The sequence below is a fragment of the Pterocles gutturalis genome, unplaced genomic scaffold (assembly GCF_000699245.1).
Source record: "Pterocles gutturalis isolate BGI_N339 unplaced genomic scaffold, ASM69924v1 scaffold33468, whole genome shotgun sequence".
Taxonomy (NCBI): domain Eukaryota; kingdom Metazoa; phylum Chordata; class Aves; order Pterocliformes; family Pteroclidae; genus Pterocles; species Pterocles gutturalis.
In genome coordinates this window covers 9,067-21,489 of record NW_010124123.1, presented here as the reverse complement: position 1 = coordinate 21,489, position 12,423 = coordinate 9,067, and the positions used below count along the sequence as shown (strand labels likewise).

The 12,423-nt window shown below is 37.8% G+C and overlaps 1 protein-coding gene across 1 annotated transcript in view; it reads right to left on the bottom strand.

Moving 5' to 3' along the window:
* Window positions 1-1,432: 1,432 nt before the first annotated feature.
* Window positions 1,433-12,423, bottom strand: part of CLPX (caseinolytic mitochondrial matrix peptidase chaperone subunit) — a 16,117-nt gene continuing 5,126 nt past the window's right edge. Inside the window, exons 3-13 of the mRNA XM_010078168.1 lie at window positions 10,899-11,053; window positions 9,902-10,061; window positions 8,645-8,686; window positions 7,338-7,514; window positions 6,321-6,485; window positions 5,885-5,973; window positions 5,172-5,336; window positions 3,863-4,162; window positions 3,469-3,561; window positions 3,124-3,230; window positions 1,433-2,021 (exon numbers count right to left, since the gene is read on the bottom strand). Coding sequence (XP_010076470.1) covers window positions 1,931-2,021; window positions 3,124-3,230; window positions 3,469-3,561; window positions 3,863-4,162; window positions 5,172-5,336; window positions 5,885-5,973; window positions 6,321-6,485; window positions 7,338-7,461 — 1,134 coding nt within the window. The 5' untranslated portion in view covers window positions 7,462-7,514; window positions 8,645-8,686; window positions 9,902-10,061; window positions 10,899-11,053 and the 3' untranslated portion in view covers window positions 1,433-1,930. The remainder of the gene's footprint in view (window positions 2,022-3,123; window positions 3,231-3,468; window positions 3,562-3,862; window positions 4,163-5,171; window positions 5,337-5,884; window positions 5,974-6,320; window positions 6,486-7,337; window positions 7,515-8,644; window positions 8,687-9,901; window positions 10,062-10,898; window positions 11,054-12,423) is intronic.

Here is a 12,423-nt window from a genome sequence, read left to right as displayed (position 1 = left end):
GCACCGCAGCTGCCTCCAGCGAGGGGCAGAAGAGGGGGACCTTCACTTAAAAAAGCCTCAAAAGCTCCAAATACCCACGAAATTTAAAATTTCTGGCGCTGACACGAGGGATGACAACTCTCCGCTGCTTGAATAGATTCGCTTTGTTTTATTCAAACGCCAGAGGTGAGGTACAAACTGTAGTTACACGGCATTTTGTTTCCTTAAAAACAGTTCTCAGTTACATAATTCCAAACAACTTTCAAAACTAAGTTGTTGAACAGTTTTTGCCTAAGATGTGGGGTTTTTTTCAATCCGTTTAAAAAAGGATTTAAATGAAAGGATTCAGAATTAAAAGCGGTTATATTTTTTTTTCACTCTACAAAAAGGAAAGTGAGGATGCAGTTACAGATAGTTCACCAGATTCCCATTTTGAGGGGACTAAGCTTCTAGAAATATCCTAAAAATCCAAATGCAGCTTCTTCCGAACCATTAGTCGGTCATTTAACCTGAAAAATCCTGAAATCCCAAGGGAAGTATCTGCTGCACCTGGCTACAACTGCATGTCACACTGCTTCTAGGTAAGAACACAAATATTACATAAAAGTGACACGACAAAAATTAACAACGAAAATTAACAACAAATATAGGGTCAATCCATCTGCAGTATCCCTTCCTGTCCTAAAATATCCCCTAGCCTGAAAAGAATGATGAAAGTTTTATTTAAAGAGCTTGAATGACAATTTTAGAAAAAGGGATCAGTAAAACTTAAGTCCACGTATCACCGAAGGACAAAGCAAAGTTGTAAGCAACAATTTTAATTCCTGAAACAAATCAAAAAACATACAGGTCCTTTAGTGTTTGTTTTACAAAGACTTTCCTAAAGGATTGAATTAATTTTGGTGTGGAACAGAAGAGGGAGGGTTGCTTTGCTGCAAGACTAAAAATCAAAGACAAAACCCACAAGATGCAATGCTAGCGTTCGAGCGTATAACTTAAAAAGCACTGTGTCGTGTGAACAATCACTACCCATTACATCAAAAATATTATACATTTACTTCTTTCATCTCCTAACATTATAAGATAGGTTGGGCAAATACCTGGCACCAAAAAATTGATGCATGATAGTTCCAATACGTTAAACAAAATGTACTATATTAGAACATTAATATTTAAAAATTTATGTCGACTTCTCATCCAAATTCAGATGGCTTACCGCGTCCTAGAAATCCCGTCTACCCTTCTGGAAAATTAGCAAATTGCTGACTTCACCTTCGTTCAGAGTATTCAAGGTGACTGAAACTTACTCCTAGTGGAAAGGTGAAGGAAAAGGATATTATTTTGATATTGCATTTAAATTTCTGCAACAAACCAGTGTCACATTTTAGCAAAATCTCCCAGCAGTGTCATAAAGTGTGTCCCAGTTTTTTCCAAAATCTTGTCGCAAGGGCTTCTTCCCCCACCACTGTAACAGGTCACTCCAGCACCCGTCAGGTTTCAAAGACCAGCAGAAATCTAACACTGACTTGAACGGAACCCCCTGTGAGTTGTACGAGGAGCTCACCGTTTATTCACACTCAACTAATTATTAATCTTGATTTCCCATTTGTAGAGTAACATTGTAAAATCTAACTATTGGCAGCACCTGCACTGCTGGTTTAGTTTCTAGAAAGCGCAATCCAGGTGCTGCTATATTTGCTATACATTTTAATTGAACAAGTGTAATATACAATTCATCTTTGAACATTATGCCATCCAAGTCCACACAATGTCCATCAAATAAATCAATGTGATGTTGCAATAAAATACACAATCTGATTTCTCTAACAAAGTTCCTCATCGCGTATCATTTCCGAGATAGATCCAATGCCTTTAGTATCAGGCTGAAGCCAGAGGCAATCGTAAGGAAATAACCAAGTGCGCTTTATGCGGGCGAGCATTCTGACAGTATTTAATGGTTTGCAGCATCTGCTTGTCGAGGCCAGCCTTCCTCCTCAACACCAGAGTCGTATTCTTCTTCAGATGAATCTTTAGTGGGAGCCCTATAATTAAAACGAACGGATCAGATACTTTAGAAATGGAGGAAAAGAACGGAGACAGTTTCCACAGCTTCATGTAAACACACCATCTGCAAGGCGCCCTAATGACAAATGTTCTGACAAGCATCCATCTGCTAAACGACCTTCTGACCTGAACATGGTGCTGGGCAGATTTACACAACTACCAGGGTGCAGTCTCATTACTGAAAATCACAAGTCTGTTGAATTCAGTTAAGTCGTTTGATTTAATCAGTAAATTTAATATTTCCAGCAAGCACGACTGCTGGCCCTCTACAAAATCACTTAAAGCAACTGTCAGTGTCGGCATAACACCTTCCACTCCAACCACAGACATCGGGTGTGCTGAGCCATGCTTAGGCACAGACACAGATGAATACAAAGCATGTACCTCAGTGAAGAAAGTCACCCAAAAAAGTTGTCAGAGGTAGAAATCAAGCCACAGTTCCTAAATTTCCGAGACCTGTGTTTTTAACCCGACCCATCCACTCTCAAATCCATCCTTTGTTCACTAAAATTATTTTTAAATCCCATTTGTCCAGTGCTTTCAGTGTTCCACCACGTTTACCATAACACAATCCTTGCAACATTAAATTGATTATTTTAATAAGAGTTTGGTAAATCAACAGATGTGCCCCTGTGGCTCTCCACTGCTTCAAGAGCAACGGAGAAGAAAACTGCAGCAGCCTGGAGCTTGTGTGAAAAAAAAAAAAGAAACCACTTCAGTGATACAAAGTAGGAGGAAGGAAAAAGTTCTGTTTCAGGAACTTCAGTACAATCACAATTAAACTTCAGATTTTTACTGTTAACTTATAATTTACTTCTACAGGTACACACACACAAAAGGCTTAAAGTAACTCCATAGGTAAGTTTATTTTAAAATTTCTATAAAAACTAAAGCAATACAAACCCAGAGTCTCTAGCACAGAAAAGGCACTAATTCTGCTGCGTACAGCACACAGATCCCTGGATCCTTTCTAGGCTGTGTGCATGGTTTTGTGTTCATACAGCTGTTCCTACAGCAAACAGCAGAATACCTGTCTGGCTGCATTACTCGTCTGTTCTGACACTTCCAGTATGGCTTTACCTAATGTATCCTGGCTCTTTTTTGCCTTCTACAACATCTTTGTCAACTTCCACACATACGATGTCAGAATTGGGCACTTCAAACATGGGCTCCAGCAGCAGCTTTTCCTACAAGAAAGAGGGGAAAAAGAAAATTTCTGCATAACAATACAGTTAGCAAGTGAGTTTCAGAGCTAGAGGACTTTCTTGGAAGAAATCTGAACACCCACAGTTTTAGAAGACGACTTACTGTATCCATGAAAGTCCCAGAACTGAGGTTTGGACTGAAAAATTATCACAATTAGGTCCATCCACATGAACGTAGTAGGTAGCTGCATTTACTCAATATGAGCCTTGATTTACTCACCATTATAGATCGAAGACCTCTTGCACCAGTTTTTCTGTCCAGGGCCAGTCTGGCTATAGCCTTCAACGCATCTTCAGTGACATTTAATTCACACTACATAGAGAAAAATGGTAAGGTTAGGTAATTATTTCATTTATAACCAATAGCGTGTTGAGTGTGATACCACAAGTGTTACTGAAATAACGAAAAGTAGCAATTTACTTGTCACAGACCAGAACATCTAGCATTTAAGTCAGATCTAAACCAGTCAGGTTTTAACGAGTTAGTTTACTTTTTTTTCAGTGGGGAAGTGCACGCCAGGGGGGAAGAAGTTATTTCAATGGGTATTTTAGATCACTTTAACACTGGATTTATAAACAAGAATATTGAAGAGTTGTCAAATAAAAATCCGAACCTTATCCATGCTGAAAAGTGCCTGGTATTGAGGAACCACAGCATTTCGTGGCTCAGTTAGAATCCGTACAAGAGTTTTCTCATCTAGGCTGTGCAGAGGAACCACAACGGGCAAACGTCCCACAAACTCAGGAATCATGCCAAACTCAATGAGATCTCTGGCTTCCACGTGACGCAGCAAGCGATCCTTTTCTTCCATATCTTCATGTGGATTTGACTCTCCGCTTATATTAGCGAGATCAGCTGCTGCTGCAGCCCTTCGGCCTTTTCCCATATTAGCTGGCGTCCCAAATCCTAGATACTGCAAAACAAACGTGTCATGCTTACAGAACTATAATAGTTAAATCTTCTTTATGTAAGTAAATCATGTTCCATACGCATAAAAAAAAATCTAGAGTGACTGATTATGTCATTACATATTAATTCAATCTCACAAAATTACTTATAGTAAAATAGGATGCTTTGCACATGTTTTCTTGAAACATTTAATTCCCTGGGTAAGGTATCAACACAGACTAAGAGCAATTTTTAAAATTAAAAACAAGTTAGTGACATGTCCTGGTAAGTTTACAAATACCAATGACACTAAAAAGGGCTCTTCAGAAGTGAAGCAAAGACATACAAGAATGTTTTAATGAAAAGCTACATGAATTATCATAAACAGCAATTTCTATTTCAGTCACTCCCCTAATAGAAACAGGGTGCACACTTTGTCAGAAAGCTGCAGCCAGAAGATGCCCAAACACTAATATTCAAAATAACAAATTGCGTGACTAGGTCTTTTAAGATGACGACAGCTTTTAGCACCATTTGCTCAAACTATCTGAGTATCAACAGTAAACCTCTGGATATCAGTAGGAAAAAAAGCTTTTTTCCAGTTTCATGCTTGGTACACGGCAGCTGAAAAAAATCCTATTACAGCTGATAAAATTGTTTCACATATTCTGTTTTTAAAAAACGTAAGACTCATTGACAACAACGTAAAGTGTACCACTAAAGTACAGCCTGAAAGTGCTCTACCAACACTTTTCAACCCTTCCCGCCCTCCATTTCATCCCTATTTGTGTATGCTAAAAATTTCTCTGTGGAAGCAGAGACCACTGCAAGCTACTTAAGCCTACTAACAATGGACTCGCTCTTCGCCACCTTTCTTAGGCTTGACCTCACATTCCCAGATACCAGATGGAAAACCACCGCTCTACAAACAACCTTAGTGGGTTTACAAATATAGCGAGACCTTTAGGAGTCAGTACTGTGAGCAGTAATTAAGATGATAATTTTGCAGTTCAGATCCAGCCTGATGCACTCACTTTTTCATTTTTCCTCCTGCTGATAATTCTGTCAAGACCATTAAAAGCACCAGAAGCTACAAAGAGGATATTCGTTGTGTCAACCTGCACCGTTTCTCCACGTAGTTTACGAGAATTCTTTTCTGGAACATTTACTATTGTGCCTTCCAGTAATTTTAACAAGCCCTAAGGAGAAAAGAAGAAAAACAATAAAAAAAATCCACTGTGCAGCGTCATACAACAAGGTTCATCACACTGTGCTTACTTTCACAGATTTATTTATATTTTTAAATCTCTTACGGCTTTATAGTAACAGTGTCTAAAGAAATCAGTTTTTCACATGATACAAACAATCCCATTCAAGGACAGAAAAAAAAAAACCCAACTTTCTTTAATGTGACTCCCATGTACATTACAAGCTGCACCTATAATGTGTTCCTTTAAGAGTTTTGTCAAAATGGAAAATGTTATCTGTTCTTGCCTACATTATGCAACTGGCTATCTGAATGCTGCAAAGACTTTGCCAATTAAAACATTTCTGTGAAGCAGTCTCAAGTTACTTTTGAGTTTGGTTTTTTTTTTTAATTGGTGAGAGGGTTTCAAAGGTTAATAATTGAGGAACTGAAGAACTATGACTTTACACACGCCTGTGCTATTTGACAGATGATAGGATGATATGTGGACTTGCTGGGCTGTTCACTTACGGAGTAAAATCACTCCACAGAAGTACTTACTTGTTGAACACCTTCTCCTCCGACATCCCGTAACTGGTGAATACCAGGAACGCTGCCAATCTTATCTACTTCATCCAAAAAAACAATCCCTGCAGTTACAGAGAATGGATTTAAGGAAGACTGCACTTTTTAAGAGAAAGAAGAACTTACACACAGGGGAGAACATAATTTAAGACAGCAGCAGTCTGTTCTAATTCCATACTGTAGATTGCAAAAATATATGCAACCTTCTCCACCTATGGACAAGAACAAAAACTACAAGATATTCTTAGAGCTCTTTTCAGGTTTATTATTTCTGATTTAAAGCATTAAAATTCAGGTACATGCAAAAGAAATATAAATCACAGAAATACTGGTGGTCTCAAAGTTTAGAGCATTTAGGCAAGATTAATACAGTCTATGAATGAACTTCAGGAAACACGTTGCCGAAGTTTACCTTGCTGAGCTTTTTCTACATTGTAGTTGGCATCTTGCAGGAGTTTCGCAATGACAGATTCGATGTCTTCCCCAACATAGCCAGCTTGAGTCAAGGTGGTACAATCACAGATAGCAAAAGGTACATCTAGGCATTTAGCGAGAGTCTGAGCCAGCAAGGTTTTACCTGATAAAATAAAAACTGTATGTGATAACTTCCATACATTTCTTTAGAGTACCCAAACCCAAATATTTATCGTCACCATCATTAGACATTTTGAATGATGCCAGCATGTTCATTTACTCATATAAGAATATTTTCCAAGGAAACCAGTTTTCATAAACAGTGTTTTTTACCTTGTCAAGCCGTATTTCTGAATTAGACTAATAGTGTCCATTTGAGGCAGCTTGAAATGCACACGGCATCACAAATGTCACACAATATAAAAACCAAAATCCATGTACTTGCATAGATTAGAGATTAAATAAATCAGTAGTCCTTTGCAGACACTCAGGGTGCAGTGCAAAGTCCAACTGCTCCTGCTTTGAAGGTGGGGAGAAACAAAATTAAAATATTATTTAGTGAATGTTCTCCCAAATAAATCTGCAAAATGCTATCACTTCAGCACAAACACTCCCACTCCTTATGAATACACAAATATAATTTCTCTTTTAACCCCTCCTGTAACTGATCTCTCCCAGAGGTGAAACAACACTAACCACAGCATCTCAGATTGCCACCTAAAGCAGAAAAACTTTAAATGTGTCCTATTTCAGCTTACTGAAACTTGCACAGTTTAATCAGTTGGTAAATAATACTGGCTTTTTAAAGAAAAAAAACCTACACAAGACCTCCTTCCTTTTCAAGGCCACTTAGCTCAGCTTGTTACCACAGCATGAAAACACAAAAATCCCAGTTTAGAATTCACAGTTTAGGCTTTTATACACCAAACTGGAATAACCACAAGAGAGGAAAAACATCCACTAACAATAAACTCTAAGAAAAATCTGACACCTAGAAAAACATGCAGCTGTATACCTGATCCAGTTGGTCCAAGCAGCAAAATATTACTTTTTTCAAGTTTTATGTCATCATTAGGTGAATCTAGTACTTCTCCTCCCCGTTTCTCCTGAGGTATCTGCTGGTTCATTTGTTGCTGCATCGATGCTCCTAAAGCATTACCATGTGGACTGATTCCAGCGATTTGCAGCAGTTCTGAAGAGAACAATAACAGCACTGTTTGAGCACTGACAAGGTCTGCCATTACCTTAAATACACAATAAAACCTTGATTCTTCTGTTTTGCTTTGCAAACCCACAATTCTATCTGGACAGAAGTTTACAGATAGGACTGCAACAGAAATATGGCACAACTTTTACAAAAACAAGTTCCAATCATTTTTGCACAAGCATATATTTGCATATATGAAAAAATTTCCCCTGGCAGAGTGGATTATCTAAAAATATTCCTCTACATCAAAACCAGGAGAAATTTTCAGTCCTTATAAACTGACTCATTTTTGTTTTTAACACATAAGAAGAAACAAACCCAAGCCGTTCATCCCCATGATGAAAAAGTACAAGAACTTGTATGCCATAACAATTCCAAAAGCAATGCACAGGTCTACTCTCAAGACCGAAAAGCCTGTCTTAGATGAGTTGTTACAGGTCTTGTCTCTACACATGGATATAGAGATTGAGCTGGATTTTCTTTTTTCAGAGCACTAGAATTTTATTTGGTTTGAAGGTAGAATACTCAAGATGAAGAAAACAGTTTGAAGAGCTATAACTGGGATTACAAATTGATCTACACTAGACTAAGAAGTTTGATAGCTAGTGAGAGTTCTGGTGAACTGAAAACAATCTGACCTCACTCAGATTAAGAAGAAAAAACAAAAGAGGCACTGTCACCTTGAACCTCAGAATGCCATTAAAGAGCACAACTACCCTGCAGAACACAGCTGCCTAACTTCCCTTATTAGGTACCTCCCATCATGTCTTGTGTGGCATTATTAATATAAGCAGTGCTCAGTTCTAAATTAAAAATAAATCTCAATTTCCACTTGTCCTATTGAGGACAACTCTAAGGACAATAATTATTTTAAAAACCATAAAAGGCATCTTTAGATTTTACTTGCTTTCCACCTAGATGAACTATATAACGAGTCAGATCCTAGTAACTTTAGTTAAAAATATGGTCAATGCCATCCATTAAATTTACTTGCATAAGAAAAGCAGACAGGATTCTACCCAGCATTTCAAACTAGTGGTCACTAAAGACTATTCTACATTAACATCAGAAGAGTAGATGTTACAGAAGAGGACATGAGGAGAGAGTTCACTTACTTGTAAATCTGTACTCATCCTCCCGTCTTCTGATTTCTAATTCTAAGAGAGAGGATGAAAACAGTAATAAAAAATAAGTTTATATTTATATAAAAGCTTATAAATTCTCCACCTCTTGCCCTCTTCTGAATACATCTCATCACTATGTATGAATGTACTTCTAACAAGAAATCCCCACATTAATTAGCTTTTATTGCTGTCAAAATGAACCCAAACCCCAACTTGCAGGCTTTTAAAATGACAGCAAGCTTTCCACTGCTTAAAACAGGGACAGACTATTACCTTTGATTAGATTTTCATTTTAAAGCCACTTATAGAAGGGGGGAAAATGCTATAATTTTGTTTTGAAAAGGCTTCCTTAAACTCTCACATTTATATCTGAGTGTTACAATGTAAGATTTAATATATTTCAAGGTACTATCCATGATAAATGTTCCCTGCCAGTCCCTCCGGGTGTACACCATCTTATCTTCCTGTGGAGGGTCAGGAACTTCTCCGTGCCAGGTACACAACTGCTCTGCTACCACCACCAGAAAAGTGCTACTAATGTTTCCCTCTCAGTTAAAATACTACTTTACATAAATTTAAAGAACAAAGAAGATTCTGTTTGCTTAGCATACTATCTATTGCAATACAGAACAAAACACCTTAAAAAAAAAAAATATAGGTACACTTTGAATCAGAGTCAGTAACTTAATCCTATTTCTAAAAATAAATTAGATCAACATAGCTACACACTTACTCAGTAGCAAAAGTACTGCCAAGAGTAAGTCCATCTACACCTGCTAGATATGGAACAATACCATGGTGACCAACAGATGCTGCCAACAGCAGCAGGGGAGGTTAGAAAGCTGGCTATTCATCAAGTTACAGATGAAAAATATTGTCTTCGTGATCTTCATTGTCGCTTGCAAGATTAAGCAGCAGATTTACTGTTAAGCAGTAAATGAGATTAGAAAGAAAAATTCAGGAGGCTCACTTTATAAAGTTAAAGGAAAATACCTAATAATAAGTGCCAGTAAAACAAATGCTAAACATTTAACACAGCAGGCAGTACCCACAGCACCATAAACCTTCTGGATTACTATTTAAATAAATCACAGAAGTTCACATACAATGAAAACTAAATTTAACAGAAAGTCTTTCAAATCATTTCAATTACCTAGTGTCAAGGTGAAAAAAACCTCAGGTTCTTAAGTTAGGGCCCTGAAATGGTAAGGTTTATTCGACCAGAAAAATACTAAACATCTTACAAACCTCTTGGCGTTAAAGAAGTCTGCTTTTCAACTTCTGCTTGCTGTCTCAGGTTAGCTGGGATATTATTATAGATTCTCTTGTAATGATTGTACACAGCAACCGAAAGCACCTTCTTGGCAAAACACTGACCAACAACGTATTTGTCGAGGTAGTTATAAATCTGGAAAATAACTCAATCTTAGTAACACTTCTAAACCTCTTTGCAGCAAGAAAAAAATAGTATATCGTGCCAAAGATGAGACTTTGGTCTAAACCAACCACTACAGAACTGAGAAACAGAAATCCAACATCTAAAATAAAAGATATATTCCTGTTGATAAGTTTACTTAAAAACATGGCACTTCCACAATCATACTGTGTCTGTCAGTTCTCCCTTACTAATATTTAAACCCATTGCCATTTTCACACAGATTTGTAAGAGGAACTGAAATTTCAAGAATATTTAATGTCTTACAAGGGGTCTATCCAGGAGCCACGTGCAGCTTTAGAAATCACTGCAGTCCACTAGGAACTGAGAAACACAATAAGCTCCCTCACTAATTGGGAGAAGAAAAAAATTTAGGATGGGTCACCACCAAAAGCTAATCAGCCACAGTTCTCGCCCAGAAAGAGGCCAAATAAAAGGTTCAGCAACTACAGAAAGAAGCTGCTTAACACCAGGCTGCAGAATACGAGGCCACAGCAAAAAATAAAAAATACTACAGCTGGTGAGAGTTGAGATTAGTCTCAGCATCACAAAGAGAAAATGAAGGTACAGGTCTTCAGTCCCTGGACAACACCAGAGGAAAACAAGCCCAACTACTTTTCTTGGATCTACTTATTCCCTTTATTAGTGCTCCGCCAGGTCACATAGCTCTCAAAGGATTAATCTTGAGCTAATCGTCTTTCTTGTTTGTTGCTCTGTCACAGCAGACCGTTACACACCTGATGCATATTAAGTAGTAAAGCATTTCACCACGCTGAAATGGAAACACTGAGGTGAAATGAAGTACCATACCTTTTTCGGTGGAGGCGGTGGTTTCTGCTGGAATGCCAATTTCACAGCTTCTGCTGCTGACTCAGGCTCTTTAATGATGCTCTTTTTCGTGTCTGCCTCTGACAGTACAACAAAAAAATGGTGACACTTTTCACACTTCACAAAACGGGTGGAAGCTGCAGAAAAAGTAAAACAAAATGGTAAGAGGAATCACTCAGACAGCATTCATTCCACTGCCCGAGTTTGTCACACACAGAACAAGCAGCTGTAAGACAGCACAGCCACCCCTGTGTTTACACAACACTTACTTCTTCACCTTGGAAGCTTTAAAAGCAACTATTGGACTAGGAAATTTGACACAGAGGGAATGCAATTTGCCCAAAAAGTCACAACACAGGGTAGCAACCAAACAAGAGATTAAAAAGCAAAAAATCTATTTCAAACTTATTCAGTAGTGCTACACATGGAAGACGAAACTTTGCATCTCAGAGCGATGCAAAACTAACCAGGGCTTCTAACTACGCGGGCAAAAAAAAAAATAATTGTGGTTAGGGACAGACTGAAATCTCAAAGACAGCATGCAGCAGGTTCAGGAAAGGACAGCCGTGGCAGCTCCTGGTCTCTGTGTCCCACTGGCTGTAGAACACTTGGAGCATCCTCAGTCACCGAAGCCAAGTACACAGAGCCCAGCGGGGGTCACACACAAAGGGCTCGTCCCAACAAGAGGCAGCTGTGGTACGTAACAGATTATCAGAACTTCGATGTTTTTTTAAGATCTTTTGCCTATTTATTTTTATTGTCAAGAGTAGAACAAATTTCTTTCAAATTCCAAAAGCCAAACCCTCCTACCGCTCTACTTTGTGATCCATGTCTCAAGAAATCACGTTATCCGCAAAGAATGGTTTCAAAAGCCTGCAAACTAGAACTTGCATGATTTTTTTTTTCCTTTGGAAAAGCAAAGTTGAAATAATCAAAAATAGCCAGTAGAGAAGAATAAGTTTTTAATTCAAAATAGATCTTTCCTGATTATATTGCTACACTATTGAACATAAATTGTGCAACAGAACTGATTTAAAGTAAATATATTAGTAAATTTATTAAATTAAAAACAAAGTAAGTGTAGCAAAACCACCACATGAAAAACTTCAATGTCAAAACTTCTGAAATCACAAAAGTATTTAGAAAATGGCTTGAACACTGTAGTACCAGCTGATTTTAATATCAGCCTCTAGCAATAAAGAAGCTGCTTATTTATAACTTGTTCTTGCCTCCCATAAAGCTGGCATCAGCAAAAGAGGAGCGGGGTTCTTTTTTTAATATTAAATACACCTTCTGACTGTGTAAGTAAGACCAGCATTCATTTTAATAATGAAGCAAATACTGTAACCTTCACAGCTTTGTTAACTCTACTCCAAATAAAGTTTGTACAACAATTGAAAAGTTCTTCTGGCAACACTCCAAATTACTGTTTTCTGGCTGAGGGAATGCAATGGAGAACCACTTGCATGCACCCATCTCTCCTAAATAACTATTATTTAGCAACAAT